A 19,803-nucleotide genomic window follows, 5' to 3' on the forward strand; every position below is an offset into this window, starting at 1 on the left:
AGTCTATTCCTCACTGGACTGAAGGTACTCTGTTTAGGATGCCTGATTTTGTCGGCAGATGGACACCCAAGCACTAAGTGAAACAATCTCTTACGATTTCACTCGCACACACAAATGGCTGTAAATTTCAAGGAGAAAGTAGATCCAGAAGAGTGTATGTCAGATGTTGATCAAAGGGGACTAGAGAAACGTCAGATACGTATATTTCATCACACAACCCAGCCAGCACATTAATAAGTCATTGAGATAAAGTGAAAGGAAGAAATAAGGAAGGCGCTTACAAAGTAACCTTGCTATGGGTTTCTTATGGCCAGGCCGACAAACATCCAGAGTAATGACAAAATGGATGCCAAACTTTCAGCACATCCGTATGAGGTCAGTGGCGCCGATTCCATGGGGCTTGAGGGGGCCGGAGCCCCCTCAATAATTCGTTATGGGTGTGAGGAAAAAAGTGTCAGGCTTGTCGATTTTCCCCGGAGTATACAGGTATCGAGATTAGAGTTCTCAGTGTTCTAATGTTGATCATATGACTCTTCGAAAATGCTTAAAAAACTTAAAACTCACTACTTATAAAATTTCCTGGGGGAAGATTCCCGGTTCGGGCCCCCCCAATACTTTTTGTAAGTCGGCGTCTCTGTATGAGGTGGCAAGTTGAAACACTACGCAGAGGAATTTTCAAACATTCTGGATTCTGGATTTGAGGTCCTCAACTGTATATTGTCTCGGTGCCGGGGCTTAAATACCAGTGGCCACCCATGACACACATTTTTAGTGACCAAGTAGGGCAGCTATGTACCAGTGGCGTAGCCAGGAATTTCGTTTAGGGGGGGAGGCCAAAACCAGAGGGGAAAATTTTGGAAAAACAAGAGTACTTAGTAGAAGATTTTTAAGTAATTTTAACACTTTTCATGATCGAAAAAACTTAATTTTTCCAAGAAATATTTTGTAAATTCATTATTTTTCAATATTTTTTGTTCTTTTATGAAGGAAAAATACTATGATCTCTGCATTTCTTCAGGGTTTCCTTCCGCGTCAGCTTGTTTGTGGACAACAGTTTTGCTGGCTATCCTGCCAGCGTCTCCAGGTCGAAGGTGAAGGTCGAAACTGTTGTCTACAAACAAGCTGACGCGGAAAGAAACCCTGCAGAAATGCAGAGATCAAACCATCGCCGCGGAAACCTACGTTCTAACAAAAAAACTATGTTTTTATATTTTGTTTATAGCAATGGGTCCGGACCCCCTGGACTCCCAATTGCTATACCACTGCTATGTTCATTTGGTAACATCCTCCTTTCTCTCTTGGTATTACCCCTGCCCCGTCAGCGAAGCCCTCCCAAGAGTTTCTAGGCTCTCTTAAAAGCTCACCCGCAAACATAAAGTGAATAAAATATAGTAATAATGAATGGGAACCAATGATAGTGCAGGGAACATTTTGGTTAGAACATATGTGAGGAAGAGAAGGGGACCCAAATAGCAAGGCTATGGTAGCAATCACATTGCACAATAATCTTAACTGTCTGAGTCTGAGAGTCGTGTACGATGGATGACATAAAATCAAATTTTACAATATTTTTTTACATAAAAGCTTTATTAAGGACTTACTTCTCCTATTTTAAATATCCCTAGTGATTACTTCTACCACTACTAATTGAATTAAAGTTAAATTTAGGCTTTCATAAGTAGTTAACAAATAAGATAATAATACATTTTACAATTAAATTAATACATTATAATAAATTAATTTGTTTAAAAAAGAGATTCCCAAAAACTAATTGAAACAATGCTGCTTTCAGGAATTGGAGATCCACTTGGATGCTTGTTATCATGGGCCATCCTGTCAAAAATAAATTAGAATTTCATTCAGTGCATAATTCATGTCATCTTTTATCTTTACGTAATTTGTTTTCTTCCTAACCATCTCTCAAATTACTCATGAAGGCCAGAGGTATCACGGAATGATTATTCATACCTCATTGAAGTATGCATTCTGTACTCTGATTCTCCCCTCTTGAGACCTAATAGTAACTCTTTGACATTAAAAAAATTACGTGCATAGTAAAGGCGACCTCATAGAAAGAATTAGCGAGAAATTTTAATCAGCCCTTAACAGAAGATTAGCTTCAAAGCTTTGAAGCGTTAATGGAAATAAATTACATAGACTGGATGCCATTTATCATCTTTCTGCAGAACTAACAACAAACTGCCGAACACATGGTATTAAAATTAGGTTGAGTGGTTTCTTTGCTGCCTTCAGGGATAGAATCAGATGAAATGAGGCACGAGGCTATTCCACTTATGAGGGCTTTTCACCTCCTATTTTTAAGTTTGTAAATTACATGAGAGCTAATAAAATCCATACTTACAGTGTAAATTATAAATATGTTAAATGAAACATGCTGTGATAGATACTAACCATGGCAATGCACTAGCAATCTGTGAACCTATGCAATTATTTAGTACAAGCTGACGCGGCACACTTTGTACCGCCTAATATAATCAATGGACAGTTTAGTTACACCATTTATAAATCAAGAGCTGTTGTACTGATTTCAATAATTTTTGACTTATTTTAATAAGTTAAGAACAAAATCAATAAACTTACAAAAATTAGTATTAAAATAGCTTCTTAACCCTCTGGTTACCGACCCTCATTTTGTTACGTTGGTTACCGTTGGGGTCCTTTAGGGACCCCATCGTATTTGTTTATGAATCGGGGAAATAAAAATAATATTTAACATCAAAGCGTTGGCTTTATTGAAAAGGTATCATAATGGGCCATAGTATTACCAAAAATTAAACAATTTTTGCAAGAAAATATTTATAAACAAACATAAACATTTTTTACAAAAAATATGAAAATTCAGCTATTCATCTCAGTTATTTATTTTTAAATTAAAGGTCAGAGCAAACCATAATAATACAGAAAATAATACAAAAATTAAACAATGTTTTCATTAAAATATTAACAAGTGAACAGAAATTTGTTTGTAAGAAAGATGAAAATTCAATTACACTCGTCTTTACTACATACAATATTGACAGTCTTGTGGCGATGTTCGGAACAAACAAATGCTTTACAGACAGAGCATCTTACATTTACCTTTAAGTCAATATTTCGAGGGCAAATATTGCATCTCCCCCTTTTGGATGTGCCGTAACTTGGTTCAGATTTGGCCATTTCTGAATTAGCTTTTTTTACTCCACATGCCAGAAGAGCAGAAGTAACAAGTATACTGTTAGTTGTTTCTGCACGTTTTTTCATGCTTGGTAGAGCAAGTTCATGCCCTAAAGACTTGAGAAAGATTCTCCTTCGAAACGAGGCCTTGTTATTCCATTCTGGATATTTGTTCATAAATATGACAAATGCATTACTAGCCGCTATATCTATCATATTCATGAACAGCCTAAATGGCCATCTACTAGTTTTTCTGGCACATGTGTATTCTCTTATGAGTTTGTCTGCATTGCCTACAGCTCCTTTTGTTTTATTATATTCTAATATCATTAGGGGTTTCTTACACTCACTGTCAGATATTTTGTTATCCAAGTATTGCGATGTTAGCAAGTGCACCATTTTATTTTTCTTTGGCATATACGAGACCATAGCCAATCCCTCTTTATATAAGAAAGCGAACTGGGAAGAAAAAATTTCACGATCTTTAGTGCTGCTCAAGTCATAAGGAGTGTCGGGCTTGTTCTTTCTCACTGTTCCTAGAAGAGTTACGTTTTTTGATGCTAAAAAGAGTGCCAAATCCACGGAAGTGAAAAAATTATCCGTTGTGACACTGCGACCAGTGTTATACAGAGGCTCAATGAGATCCTTGACCACTCTAGACCCTTGGTTCTTCTCAGCTCGCTGTCCAGGTAATTTCCCTGTGTAAACTTGCAAATTGAAGAGATACGAAGTTTTGACATCAGCTGCAGCCCAGATTTTTATCCCATATCTCCCGGGTTTGGATTTAATATATTGCCTAAAAGGGCACTTTCCCCTGAAGGATACCAGTTGCTCATCAACAGTGACGCAATCAAACGGTTCAAACATATTTTGGCAATTCTCAACGAAAATATCCCATACATTGCGGATAGCAGCTAATTTGTCAATTTGTTTTCTTTGGGCCCTAGTATCTTTGTCATCAAATCGCATGAATCTCGTGATTTGTTGAAATCTTGTGCGGGACATAGATGCTGTGAAAAAAGCTCTACGAATACTGGTATCAGTTGACCACAACTCCTTTACATTCTCTTTTGCACAACGAAGAGCACCTGCAGTCACTAGTATTCCAATATATGCATCCAGTTCATAAATACTCAAATTTGTCCAGTTATTTTCTTTATGGTGCTTCACCAACAACTCATTGAACACTTTTTGGGCATACAAATTAGTGCATTCAATTATAATACCTTTGATATCATCATTCATAAACAGATTAAAAGTTTCTCGAATGGAATTAGCACAACTTGAATGTTTTGAAGGACCTGGTTTACAGTTAAGAATGTTTCGTTGTAACGTTTTTGTAATTTTTGGAGGATTTTTTTCCCATGTACGATTTTGACACCAAAATGTCAGAGTTATCTGTACTTTTAATTACCTCCACATCACTATTAATTTCTTCTTCCTCAGGTAGTTGGTCAAATAGTTCCTCCTCTACTTCCTCCAAATTATCTTCAGATTCAGATGTGCACTCCGCTGGGATGAATTCACTATCACTGTCACAAAAATCATCGCAGTCACTGTCCTCTGCGATCCTCTCAATTTCTTCCTCAGTTAGGAACCTTTTCGAAGTCATTTCTAATTAAAAAAAATATTTTATCTCAGTTTGAATATAATTATATCCCATCACAATAAGCATTAGGGAACATAAAAAAATAACAATATTTTGAATATTGAAAGTATCTTATCGATAGATAAATATTTTACTGAATCTTTCAATTAAAAAATTAATTATTTTTTTATTTTGATGCTTGTAGTTATAATACATTTTACCAATAGGTGTGAACATAAAAGAAGTTTAACTTAAGCACAGGCATTACAGTTGTGAGTGACACCTGTAAATGTTTTAGTTATACATTTATGAACTTACCTCTATAGGTGCAGCAAACGGAGAATTTTCTTCCATAAGTTGACTGCACTGGTTAGTTGAAGCAGCTGTGGCACACACTTAGGTATTTCTGTAGAATTGATGTCACTGAAACGAGCTCTTAGCTTTATACCGTAAGTTGGTGCGAGTTCGGACATGCGGTGCGAGTTCGGACGATCGCGCCGGCCCGTACTTACATTGTGTTTTCTTCCGAAAGTCACATTGTTATACAGTGAAATCAAGTCTCCCAGACAAAGAATGATACAATGTAGCACATTGCATATAAAAGCAACATGTCCCCTCGCATTTCATCCCAGAAAATACATCGCATTGATGGGTTCCTTGCTAATGCCCCTTTCTCTTCTCAACTGCTACACCCCCCGCTGCGCGAAGGCCTTCAACACAGGAAAACCCCGACCAGCCCTTTTCTTCCCCAAACTTTTAACCCTCCCACACCCCTTCAGCCTCCTACACTCAACACCACACTTCGATGCCCAGTATCCAATCCCTTTCCTACCGGTATGCAACTGCATTTGTATACATGCTGATGCGAAATGATGCCAAACCTGAGTGGTATATTTTTAACTTGGTTAGTGGTCCATCATAATGTACGATCGCTATTTTCATTGCGGTAAGCATGGCAAACCGGACCTTATGATCGATGAAAAATATGATATTTCGATGCGCAAATGGTATTACGACACAAAGGTTGGGTCAAAAAACCGTAGATATTTACCAGCAAGCACTTTTGCTGAAACGTAATATGTAGTCAAAACATTTCGAATGCGAATTACCTCTGTAATAGTGGATATATGTATAACTGAAACGAGCAGATGCGACGAAACAGTATTTCACAGGAAAAATGTATGGATTATACGTACGGACGGTATGTACTAAAGATCACCAGTGGAGGAACGTGAAACAGGACAGAGGACCACAATATAGATAGAGAAGTGGGGATAAGCTATCAAGAGGCTCTTTCCGAGCGATCATTGTAATATTACTCTTATATTAGAACATTCGTGCAGTTTGAGATGACTGACAGTACGCTAAGTAAACACAATCCTATGCTAAAAATTTTCTTGATCAGATATTATTCATGAAAATCGCCAAAATCCAAAGCTTGATGACAAAGAATAAAAATAATAATAATTAATAATATCAATTGTGTATAATTAAATTAGTTTAATTAACAGAAGTAATATATATTAATAATTATTAATAAGGAATCACTTGCAGACGCACACATTTGCAAAACAGTTAAACATTCAGTCTGAAACGTTGGTTACCAAGTGGGGTCCTTCTGGGACCCCATACGTATTTTAATTGATACAGCTTCCAAATAAACGTTATTTTGATTCTACTTTGGCCAATAATTCGGATTTAAAAAGTTGTTCACATACCTGGAGACACATGAACGTGAAAATTTTTTTTCTCCTATTTATTCACAATTTTTCAAGTGTGGGGTCCCTAAAGGACCCCGCTCGGTAACCAGAGGGTTAAAGAGACATTTCCTTAATTCAATCTGCAAAGGATAGACTGGGGTACATATGCGAGGATTTCTATCAATGAATTTTCTTATTTTTATGTTTGAACTTCTGAAATTTTAGACATTATGGCCCTGTAAGAAGTTAATAAAGTCAAAATTTTATCCATTCAATTGTTGAACTCTTTGTGTTTTTAACCGTTAAAAGAAATTGTTTTTAGGTCATAATCTGTTGAGTTGCTCTCCTGAAAAGTTGCTATTTTTGAGATACGTGTTATTAGAACTTATAGTCAATAGATTTGCGTGAATACGAAGTACCAACGATTTGATTCTGAACTAGGAAGTTTAAGTCATTCACGTCTTCCTTCTTATAAGCTATAGCCACTTAAATTGGTCCCTCAATCAACCATTTGTCATTTTTGCAGTTGTCAATCATGTTTGGGAACCCTTTGTTGATGAGTTCATCTTTCGATGAAACAAAATTGCAAAAATTTCGAAGAAATAAAATCAATCTGCTCGATTCATTGACAGGAACTGATCACCGATAGACAACAATTGCTTGGAGATTTGTTTACACCCATGTTTGTGAGGTGTTTGTTGATGACTAAACTTGAGCAGGGCTTAGCTCGCATTAATATATATTTTTAAACAATTGTGATATTTTAAATATTTTTTAACCATCACAATGTTTTTAACATTGCTACGAAGCTTAGTCATTAAATTGATAAAAACAAAAAAAATCATCCAGTTTTGACCAACTTGACAGCTTTTGCAGTGATATGAACTCCTAAAAACATACTCTTAAGTTCAAGATTAATTTTTTTTAAGAAATAAAGAATTTAAAGGAATAATTTTTTCCTTGAACTTTTACCATGTTTTAATGCTTATTTTAATCCATTCTGTTATCCAGGGCTAACACAAAACAAAAAAACCAAATATTATTCATATCAGTTCAGCCGTTCTCAAGTTATAAATGGTGTAACTAACACAATTTACCTTACAAAATAAATAATATTTAATACACATATACTTACATCTTCACTTCAGAAAGAAATATCCTCGGTTACAACAGCAAGCAGTAATAAGCTTATGTTCCTTGCAAGAATTGGCATGGAGGAAACTGCAGTCTGCATAGACACATTGGTGTGGTAATGGAGTGTCTGTGAATCATAAATAGTTTCAGAGACTAAGCAAGTTCACTAGCATTATTTGATAAAACATTTAAGAGTTAACCAATATGAGTGATGGTGCACAAAAACTATTAAATCACATTTCAATGTTTTATTGATGAAATTTCATAAACTTAAAAAAATAGCATGTATAGCTATACTTTCTTAGTTTAATTTTTAACCATTGATAGTACTTTTGGGCAGAAAATTTTATGGTTACACTTTTCTGGCGCATTTGTTATAATGAATATATTAATGAGATAAAGGGATTCATGTTGACATTTCTCTTCAATTTCAGTCATGAAATTAGATGCTTACACAGAACAAATAAGTTTAGAGAGGATAAAACTCAACTGACATGGCCTGTATCTATTAGAATTAATAGACACATTGTAAATTAACAAAGTTGTTCCTGCAGGATAATTTTCATTCTCTCCATTCAATATATCTCAGGGACTCCCTTATCTGAGTCTCACCTGCGGCTTTTGACGGTAGGATCTCTTCTTCTGTCACAGTCTCTTTCCGACTCATTTTGGATCCTATTTCGGGCATAAGTAAAGTTTGTAAAAAAAATTGCACCCATTCCTTGAAGAATTTTGTAGACCGAGTTCCGCAATGAATGTGTTATTGCAATTTTAAAATGAGATCAAAAAAAGTTGCCATGCACTTGAAAAGTTCTTGATGTCATCAGAGCAAGTGAGGAATATGGTGCTGGGATAAAGCCAGAAATTTTCTTTGGAGGGATGCTTGGATGGTATTCGGGATGTCCATGCTGGAAATTATTTTTTTCATTTTCATGCACCATAAATTCATGAATTTCATTAAGGAAGCCATAAAATTTGTTTTCATGGAGCCACAATTTATCGCCATTACTGAATTTTACTGAAACGGGCATAGTTATTATATCCGGTTCCCCATAGGCATTTGTTTTAGAAATCTGCCTGATTTTTCAAAGAGAGTTTTAACTTTAGGGTACTGGCAGTAGAAGTTATCATCATCCGCTCTTTAGAAAATTTCAAATCTGAGAACCTGACCTCATTCCACAAACTTAAATAAGCAAGAAAAAGTCAGAGGATAAGTTCCCCTTGACTAGTTTTCAACTAATTGGATGAATGGTAGACAGTCAGTAAAAGGGCTGAAGCCCCCAAAGCCCTTACTGGCTGTGTGCCTAATTAGATAACATGCTTGGGGAGAGTCTTGATATCTAGTCATTTTCCTCCCTACCTCTCCCCAGCATGCAGAATATATCAAAATACATCTTAGTAGAGGCCATTTAAAATATGGCTGAATGGCTTGGAATGAGCGTAGAATTTGCTTTCTCCGTGCATTAGAGTTAACTGCTTCCTGTTCTCTATATAACCCAAGTAGGAATTTCTCTGATCCTAACCTTCTGACAGGGGCAGGTTAAGGCCATTGATTTGGCAGTTCATCATTCTCCACCTAGATGGTATGCCATACTTCTCATTGATAATTAGTCTGAGATCGGATGCGCACAGGCAAATGACTTTTAGATATACATCAAGATGTTGGAATAAAAACTATGATTGGAGAGTCACCATAAAGATTTTCATCCTCTCAATTTTTTACTTGAAATTATGACAGGGGCCACCCCCTCCACCTGCCATTGCTTTCAGGGTATTCATCTGCCTGTCTTGGGATGAAGGTCAAGGGTTATGAACCCTGTAATCCCCCATGGTGTCAAAGAACCCACCTACTCATTTACTCCAAGAAAATTGTGGGAGTCAGGCTTTTGAACGGAAACCAGTTATTAAGTACTGAGCAGTGTCATACCTTTTCTTGCATTGTTCTATTCAGAATCATAATTAAAAATGGCTGCTTTCAGTTTTACCTCCGTGAAATTACTTCCAACAATCAGGACTTACAGAACTTTAAACTTGAATGTATGGCCTTATCTAAAATCATTTCAATCAATATAAGTCCTCCAGGTAATTCACAATTTTCACAACAGTATCATTGAAATAAGAATCTAACAGAATGGTTGGATGTATCCCTACTTACATTTTTGAAAAATATAGCAGTATGGCTATAGCCTCTAAAATTTTTACTAGCTTTGCTTATTTGGTTTAGGTTTTACAGGGGCACAAATATGGTAGTTTTGAATAATTTGACTGGTGGGCAGAATTTGTTTGTGTGCCTCGTTGACTCCAAACACTCATATCTTGGAAAATACTTGCAATGAGTCTATAATATTTTGGATATTTCTTAACTAAGGTTGAAACTAACAACAGGGATAAAATAATCAAAATCTAAGATGGTGCGCGTGGGACCCTGTTTGAGTTGACATGGAATGACCCATCATTAAATACGTAGTTACACCAAAACATACAGGTGCTAATTGTGGAGATAAAAGTATTCCAGTGGCTCACCTAATGGGTCCAGGCAACAGCAAGCATCATGCAAGAGCTTCTCGCTGCAGTACGGATAGACTGAGGCATCACACAATGGACATCGCCTCCGGAAAGTTGCAAGACCTGCAAAATTAAACAGAGTGGCTCTAAGAACATGGTGTGAAAAATTGATCAGTTTTTAATTTCCTGGTCAATCTCTGGTTTGAACAAATACCGCAGTGGCGGCTCGTCACGTTGAATGAAGTGCCACTTTAGCAAAAATTTGAGGGAACATATGACAGTGTCAATCTCATAATTCTGAATATTGATGAACGGGCCCACATAGAATATCCTTATAGCTATGCAGAACCTAGTAGCACAAGTGGGCCGCTGCGTTAATCGGCTCTTAATCCTGAATTACACGATCATTTTTTTCTTCCCTCAGAATGATAGCCATGCGACAGGTTTTTAAGGATCAAAGAAATGATCGCTCGACCCATCATTTTCTGAATCACACGTACGACATTCATATCCATAGCTTATTTCGTTGCTTTTCGTATTTGCAACGGTCATTCAAGATAATCGTGGAGTATCAATCGCTGTTAGCGGCTTTGCGATCTGATTGGCAAAAAGGAGGGATGGTTTCAGGGGCGAAAACAGAGACCTGCCGAATGATGGAAAAAGGGATGGGATTTCCATCCCTCGAGCCATAGCGGAAAATGATCGCGAGAAAGTCATTTATTCCGCGATCATTGGAGCGATCGCTGGAGCTGTCCCTCGAAAGTGATGGAAAAAATGATTGTGTTATTCAGGCTTTATCGAATCGCTTCGATATGTTATGGGCTACGTTCGACCCTCCATTTAGTTCATAATATGGAAACTAATTGTAGATAACTATCATATGAAACAAGAGCGTGCGTTGAAATCTCCGCGTGAGACAAATAACAGCCGCAATTTTGCCATGCTGTTAAGATGGACGTATCGCTCCCGGTCGATAGGTAATTTTTCCAATATCGCCTCATCGCATTAAAATAAATACATGGCTATAAATAAGGGCAAGTCTTTCCACCCTCTAATTTTTTCATCCAAAAAATAATAATTAATTTATCCCTCCCTTCTATCTAGTATTTGTTTGCCTCACATGATACCTGGAATTTAAAGTACAGCATCGCTTCATAAACTTGAAATACCTTAAATGCTTCTACGCATTACCGATCGAAAATCGATGCTTATAATTTTTAAGAGGACGCAGCATCACTTTTGCAAAACCAGCCGCATTCAGGGCCGGCCTTAGGGCGGGGCTTCCGCCCCGGGCCCCGCGTTCGTGAAAAAAAAAAGAAATTAAAATATACGATTGTTTTGAAAACGCAATTTCTACTATTACTGTATTGTTAATGATGATATTTTTTCATTTTACAGTAATTGCTTTAGGCTTACAACTAATCAACTTTCATAATCTAACTTATAAAAATACTTACCTATTGAAAAAGCGCGCTTTTTATGTTTATTTTACGTTATGATTTTATGAATGAATATAATTATAAATTTTATTTGTATTATACTATTTTGAACTCAACTGCGTGATAACGGCGCAATAACGGCTTAATTACGAAGTCTGAATTTGGGAGGGGAACACATACTTAGCCAGAGAGTGGTAGGGATTCAAAATGCTCGAGTTTGTAGATGGGGTATAGAGTTTAATATTTTAAGTCGGGACTAGTCACTTATTTAAAACTTTAGCTATCATCTTGAAATTATGAGAGACATTCGTAAATTAGTTAGACACTTGGCAATACATACTTGTGCCTCAAATATGAATGTTTATTCCTGAGAAAGTATTTACGCTTCCCTGATAAAAATTTGAAATTTGAGAAACAGACGAACATTATTATGACGGGAGGCACGTCACCAGGGGAAAGGGTTCGCCTTTGAGGTTTCAGCCCGACGAAATTATTCCCCTAGCGGCGACTACCCGCGATACATCTGCTGAGGAGCCAACTAGCCCAGGGGCACCTATCCTCCGAAACTCAATTTTTCGATATAGCTACATTTCATAACGTCCGCAAAAATTATACGATTAAGTTAACTTTCAGCTTTATGCACATAAAATGTATAGCTGATTTGATGAAAGGTGTAGTTTTCCGATGCGTGCGAATTGACAAAAAAAAATACCAGTATAGGCAACCCGCATACCTCCCAAACTTATCCCGAATAAAATTTCTGGCTACATGTTTGTGAGGAGAGTGGTCCCTGCGTTCTCCGAGTATTTCAAGATGCGTGCTAAATTCGTAAACAACTGGTTAGTCACGAAAAAAAGACCACTCAAACTAGAAAGATGTGTCCTTTTTGGCATTCAAGTATACAGGGTATTTCAGGAAGAATCTCCGATACTTCAGGAGGAATGGGAGACAATTTTATGCATTTTTTCCATAACCATGGGGTCGCAACTCCTTAGTCACTTAGGCATAGCAACTAACGTAAGCATTTTTTGGATGCACTTTACAGTTACCATAGATACGGTTTTTCTTGGGTATCCAGTCTTTTCGATATTTTACACACTCTGTAGGTAATAATTAACACTCTGATTTTTTAAGGATATTAAATACTTCAAGGTTGAACGAAAATATGCGACTATAATTATCTGGAACAATTTATTTCGAGCTTAATTAAAAGAGAGCTTAGAGAGAGTTTCAACAATACGGTTGCGCAATCTCACCCATTTTGAGATTAATTGTTTCAAACAATTATAACAGCACATTTTCGTCCACCCTCAATTATCTAATTTCCTCTAAAATCCAAAGTATTAAATAAAATATGGAAAAGGCTGGATGCCCAATAATTACCGTTTTCATGGTAACTGCGAAGTGCATCCAAAAATATGTTTGCGTTGCCATAACTAGGTAACTAAGGAGTTACGACCCCATGTTTCTGTGACAAAAAATGCTTACAACTGTCTCCCATACCACCTCCTGAAGTATTGCAGACTTCTCCTGAAACACCCTGTATATTTTCGGCTATGCAATTGAATCTTTCTCGACAAAATCTCGTTCCAGCTTTTTTAATCGAAAAAAATACTTCATACGTACATCATGCCCGAACGGTTATTCTGAAACGAGGTTCGCCGGCGATCATAGATACGAGGAGGTGCCTAGGCAACCTTGAAACCCGTTCGCGCGCAATTACGTTAATCACCGCAACAGGAAGATGTTTGTTGGGTGCGGTTGCCAAGGGATCCCAAGATGGCGAGGGCGCGGGTCAGAACCGCCGACCGCGGAACGGGTTTCGAAAGCCGAGAATAAGTTCAAGCGATCATCCCCATCCACGCCCACTATAAATCCAGCGGCTTCCCACACGCGGAAACCTCGTTCGTGTCTGGAAGTAACGATAAAAATACCTGAGGACGAGTCGTTGAATTCGCGACACGGCGTGGTCAGGGTCGTTCCAAATGCCTTCCTCGCTGAGATAATTCTTCCCGGAGACATTCCCTTTGCGTGGACCACGCAAAAACGAGAATATTGAAATTCGAAACGCGTTTCCGAAGAACGCACCTGTCGAGTCGAGTTCTATCTGGTAATTTACGTCCTTGTACGTGCCCTCTAATAAAATCCATCTACGTAACTACCCCGTAGGCCGTCGCGATAGGCATGGGGAATAAGTCTCCAGTGTATGAGAGAATACAAAAAAATAAGGAGGGAATACCTAGAGATTTGAATGCCTGAAGGCGACTTTGCAAAGACGATTATTGTTAGGGGAAAGACGATTCCCTTTCCCTTACCGCTAATTGTAAGTAAAATATCTTTCTATAAAGAAACCTAAAAAAAAGATACAATGTTGTATGTTCCACAGATGGTTACTTAACCGACCCAGGTTTCGACATTACACTATGTCATTTTCAAAGGTCACGGTGAGATATCCCTGAAAACTTTTGAAAATGACAGAGTGTAATGTCGAAACCTGGGTCAGTTAAGTAAACTTCTGTGGAGCATACAAAAGTGTATCTTTTATAATGTTTCCTGTCACCATGTTCCATCAAGTATCTCCATCCAGCCTCAAGTTGATCTTTCTATAATTCTTACCCGTCTGTAATAAGTAATAACAATTGCTTTTACCTATTATGAAATAGCAGATGGCGAGATCAGTTTATTGCACTGCATAATTTAACAATCTTTTACTTCATCGACAATGATGCTATGGAAAGTAACCAACACCCCTAAAACGGATAGGTAGTCTCTCCTATAAGAAGTGCTGATGTATCTCCTGCCGCCCTTTTCCTTGAGCCTAAAAATGGAAAAAAAGTCTCGATAAATGTGAATAGAGCTATACAGGGTGTTTCAGGAGGAATCTGCAATACTTCAGGAGAGTGCAGGGCAGTGGCGTTGCCAGGAATTTCGTTCGGGGAGAGGGGGTCCAAACCAGAGGGGGAAATTTTAAAAATGGGTTATAAACTAATTTAACACTTTTCATGATCGAAAAAACTTCATTTGCTGAAGAAATATTTTTCATATTCATGATTTTACAATATTCTGTATTCTTATATGAAAGAAAATAATTGTTCTTTTATATTTCGGGGGGGGGGGGGGAGGGGGGCCCGGACCCCCCGGCCCTGGCTACGTCACCGTTGTGGGGGAGACAATTTCAAGCAGTTTTGTCCATATCTCTATTGGAAGTATTCAATTCCGTTCAATTGAAAAGTGACAAATTTCAATTAAATGTATGGAAATACAATTAAATATGAGGGAAATCAATTGAATAGCCATATATTCAATTGAAAATGGTCACTTTTCAACTGTAAGGAATTGAATATTTCCAATAGGTAAACATGGGGTCGCAACTCTTTAGTTACTGACCTATGTATGGCAACGGAATTATTTTTTTATGCAATCAGCAGTTACCATGAAAACGGTAATTCTTGGGCATCCAGCCTTTTCCATATTTCATTTCATACTTTGCATTTTAAAGGACATTAAATAATTAAGGAAAAAAATGTGCGACTATAACTGCTTGAAATAATTAATCCCTAAATGGGTGAGATTGATCAATTGTATTTTTTGATCTGACGTCGAACAAAAATCATAGTATCCATGAATGTTGAGGATTATGATATTGAACTAGCATAAAAATACACGAAGTAAAAAAACAAACAAACTGTGAAGTCGTTCAAGTGAACTCAGCCGTTCAGACCCCAAACTGACCTAAAGATTGCGGAAACCCAGCATAATAGTATCACGGAAATGAAACAGCGAAGAATGAATGAATGGAAAAATTATAGTGGAGTCACTCTCTAAAAAAATTCGAACGTGACATCAGCACACTTAGTGGAAAGTCGAAACTTGAATAACTAAATCACTCCACCAAAAGCCGTGACAAGACAGAAATAGAGGAGCTCTCGTCCACACCATTCTATAGTCATGACAAACGTGACTTGGCAGCGCCCCCAATACCTTCTTGGACCGTGCCACTGATTGTCCTATGGCCGTAGCCTACGAGGAATTCAACCACGAAATATTAATCTCCCTAAACAATCGGAGGTTTGTAAATTCCGCACCAGAGGGATTAAAAAGAGCCCCAATCCGTCAAATCGAAGCTTGACTTCTGTTGCCACTTCGAGCGCATTTTTTTCGGTTTTCAGAAATGTTCACATCGCGCCGATTGGTGCAGAACGATAGATTTATTTTCGATAATAACGAAATATAATTTGCGGAAGTAAGGCATGGACAGCAGCGGAGATAGCAAGGATAGGGCCCTTCGAAATGTGGGGCTACAGAAGAATGATGAGGACAAGTGGAACGACCGAGTTGGTAATGTGATAGCCCTAAGAAGCAATGGCGTAACTATGAGGGGATAGATCCCCCCCAAAGCCTAAGAGAAATAAAAAAATATTTAAAACTGCTGTCTAGTCCTAAGATATAATTACTGAATCTGCTTAAAGTTAAACATCATTTATTAATATCATAACAGTAATTCATTTGAGACATTGAGATGAGTCATTTTTCAAAAAATTTTCCGGACCCCTCGATGCCTGGGGGGTCCGCCAAACCCCTCAACCCCCCCCCCCCCCAAATCATACTCCTAGTTACGCCACCGCCAATTCAACCGAAATTACAAATCAATGTCACCTCAAAGCAAGGGAAAACATCTTAATACTGCTACGTTTGAAAACGGGTTTTTTTCCGGTTTTTTTTTTTAAAAGAAAACCTTCCTACTTTTTGCAATTATAACTCATATGAGTTTTTATCAGTATTGGAATATTAAGTTAAGGAAAGAGATTAAAACAGTCTTAATTGACTCACCTTCCAAAAATAACATACATCTTTAATGACGGTTCCCCGTTTTTCTGCTGTAGAACTTAAAAAAAGACAATTGCCATTGTGATGGAGGCAATTTCACATAAATGAGCGAGTAATTTTCATATCCGAGTCACCAGGATCAAATATATTACTAGGCATTACATATTATGTTGATCGCATGTAACAAATTATATATTTTTAATGGTTTTTATGTGGCTCGTTTAGTAATAAAACTATACCAGATTCCCATTCAAATATTACGCAGAACGTAAGTGTACTAATAAAATATTCATAATAAATAATTGTACTAAATGTCTCATCTAATCATAGAAAAATTGAAACACGACAATAAATTTGGAAAATAACGTTTTCGTTCATTGAAATGAAACATTTTTTCCGTGGTCATATTTGAAATAAACGCTATAATAGGAGAATGCTTCATTTTAACTAGACCACAATTCTACTGAGATAACTCGTAATTCATTCCAAAATGTTTAGTTTTTAATATTGATTTAGTAGAATAATGGCCGCCACCACTACATCGAAAGAAAAGAAATTTAAAAAATCAAAAGTGGCGTCAAAAGCAAAAAAACCAGAAGCCACAGTAAATGTAAAAAATACGAAATTTGTCATAGAGAGAACGTATCACCATCACTCGACCGACTTGCTTTTGATTTTCGTGATGCAAAACGCATTGAAAACTGGTGATAATATCATGAAATTTTTATGGGAATTAGACAATGTCTTTTCTAACAATAAACTCAACATCAAATACTTAACCTCTTAGAAAATACTGAAGAAAAGTTTTTATATAAATTTTAATTTAAAATGTTTGATACACAGCCTAATATTCGTCTTCTCTATTTATTTAGGTAAAAAAGTTCAAGCTGATAATGTAAGTTATGACCAAGTGATACGTCACAAAGCAACTAACAAAAAACTTATACGCTTCTATGACTTCTGTATCTACGTTTATGCTGTTAAGAGTAACGTTTTATAATTATTTTCTTTTTTGTAACAAATTACTTCCCGTATTTAAATGTATGTTCCAAGAGACTCGGACCCTTAACTTATTTCAATTTCAGCTACAACTTATTTCAATTCTAAAATAGAATTTAATTCTATTCTACTTCATCAAAAAATATCATTCGTGCAAAAAATATCATTCTATTGGCTAGCATCCCGGCTACTATATTTAGTCTCACATAGAGATTTCAACGCGCGATTTTTATTCGTGCGATGGCTATGTGAATTTTTTGTTTTAACATAAAAATACGTCAAAAATGGTACAAAATACGTTCGTTTGAGAAGAAGCTTTGCGTTATTTTAAACCCTTCACTTAGTATATTATTATATTCTTTATTTCATATGGTCCACACTCCCCGAGAGGTTACCTCTAGAAGTTAACGCATGGTTCAGCTCTTCAGGAAATTCAGCACTGGAGTTGGATAATTTTTTAATTGCTACGGCGATTAAAATAACAAATACAGGGACTAACTATCGCCTCATCTGCCCTGATAAATATATAAAGATAAAATATCATGACACATGACCCCATGAAAATCAACCCGCGATAAAATTTCACCATGATCGACGTTTCGATGGGCGAGTTGTCCATCGTGATGGACAACTGATGCCCTGAAGACGATGAACCTCGCCCATCGAAACGTCTGCCGAGATGGAGTTGGAGAACCTGACCCGGTGGAAATCCCGTGTAACCTTCCACAAACTAACTATCGGTTTCCCGATATATTTAAATATCGCGACGCTGCCTGCCGCATATTTCTATACATCGCCCAGGACTACCGTAGAGGAAGAGCGCGGAGGAGTAGCTCACCCTGCTTGGCAGATACGTCCTTCTGCGGCGCGGCCGAAGCGTACGAAGCCCAAGTCCCGAGGACGAAGAGGCCGCAGACCAAGGCGAAGACTCCGACCCGACACATGTCTGATGCTCTGAGCGTGGAACACTGGAGCGATGTCGCCTCCACATGGATCTTCTTCTCCCCTTGTGGGACTCGGAATTGGGTGGAGGGAATGGGGAGGGGTCGGGGTGCCCCCTTCGGAAAGACGGAAGGAGGAGTTGCGTAGCGGCAAGTGGCCGCCCCCTCACTGCAGGGGGCCCGGCGGCCAGTCAGAACCACCTCCACGCAACTGGATCGGGGTCGTTGACTCTCCTTAGCCTCGTCTCCTCTCATCATCTTCATTTTTTATTCTTATTTTGATACGGAAGGAGGAGGAGAAGAGCTGTCCCCTTCCCCCGGCCAACCTACCTCCGTTTCCTCCATATCATTCGTTTCTGCATTACCCTGAGGCGAGGGATGGCAACGCGAGGTTCCCTAACGCACAATTTCATGCGCCCCGCAAAATTATCCGCAAATAATTATTTTTAAAAATTTTCAATTGCTTCCTGTTTTTCTCGGCCGCCTTCTTTTTAAATCGTACGTCACATGTGTATGTATATTTTTATTTATTTATTTTATTTATTCCCATACTACCGAAAAAAACTCTTATTAGCCTTTTCATCGGGATTTTTTAACAGCTTAACAATTACATGTGCACCAACAACCATTCCCTGGATATGGGCGACCTATCCGAGGCAGCCGAAACATGGACGTACCTAGTGAGGGACAGGAGGGGCAGCTGCTCCCCCCCCCTTTAAACAAAAATCGCAAATGTCTTGAAGGAAAATAATATTTTTTCAAGCAAATTATTTTAAAAACTAATAAAGAGTTGTAACAGTTTCCTTAAAATGTTGATTTCATTCACCTTTTCCATGCTTAAATCTTACCGACAAATTCAACAACCATGGCTCCCCCCCCTAGTTTTCATCCTGGGTACGCCCTTGAGCCGAAATATTTTTGTTGTTTCCCCTTTTATGATACAACTTTTTTAAAACTGTAGTCATATAATGTTTACTTTTGAAAGGCTGAATTTTAGCCGTCATTTCCATCATACCACAATACACGTAATTATTTCTGCAATTTTTTCGGTCTTTATCAGTATTGTGAAGAAAATCCTATCAAACCTTGTGATTCTGTAAAAAAAAACTCTGTAAGTAACATAATGATACAGCCGAAATTAATCTTTTAACCTGGAAATGATACTAATTTATACCGTTTATAAGTTTTAACCGTTTTATAAGTTTTATTACACTAAATTAAATATTACGCGCGTAACCGATATTTTTTTACGGCGGTGCTGTTCCCAGCCAGTATACGAGCCCGGATCTCCCGATTGCTGGGAAGGTATCCTGCTAGATAGACCATCAAGCCATCATCAGCTGGTCAACAATCCTAAGATTGGTTTGACGCAGCTCTTCACGCAATTCTCTCATCAGCTAATCTTTTCACATCTACCTATTTCTTCTCTTTGACATCCTCCTTTTCCTACTCCATATACTTTGTTCAAGACATTCATTTTCCGTCCTTGCCATCTA

At 37.6% G+C, this 19,803-nt stretch overlaps 1 protein-coding gene across 1 annotated transcript; it reads right to left on the bottom strand.

Moving 5' to 3' along the window:
* Positions 1–1,726: 1,726 nt before the first annotated feature.
* On the bottom strand, positions 1,727–18,565 carry LOC124167630. The gene is made up of 4 exons (XM_046545609.1): positions 18,205–18,565; positions 10,120–10,224; positions 7,598–7,723; positions 1,727–1,833 (listed from the first exon to the last, which is right to left on the bottom strand). The coding sequence occupies exons 1-3, from the start codon at positions 18,563–18,565 to the stop codon at positions 7,602–7,604; spliced, it is 588 nt and encodes a 195-aa protein (XP_046401565.1). The 3' UTR covers positions 1,727–1,833; positions 7,598–7,601.
* Positions 18,566–19,803: the final 1,238 nt, after the last annotated feature.

The sequence above is a fragment of the Ischnura elegans genome, chromosome 11, assembly GCF_921293095.1.
Source record: "Ischnura elegans chromosome 11, ioIscEleg1.1, whole genome shotgun sequence".
NCBI classification, from domain to species: Eukaryota; Metazoa; Arthropoda; class Insecta; order Odonata; family Coenagrionidae; genus Ischnura; species Ischnura elegans.

What these genes read in the sequence shown, in the direction of transcription:
- LOC124167630 (XM_046545609.1), bottom strand. Translation starts at nt 18,565, where the DNA reads ATGATGAGAGGAGACGAGGCTAAGGAGAGTCAACGACCCCGATCCAGT. An exon ending in GGACGTATCTGCCAAGCAGG is followed by an intron (nt 10,225 to 18,204) that starts GTGAGCTACTCC and finishes TTAATTTTGCAG; the next exon opens with GTCTTGCAACTTTCCGGAGG. An exon ending in CTGTTGCCTGGACCCATTAG is followed by an intron (nt 7,724 to 10,119) that starts GTGAGCCACTGG and finishes TATGATTCACAG; the next exon opens with ACACTCCATTACCACACCAA.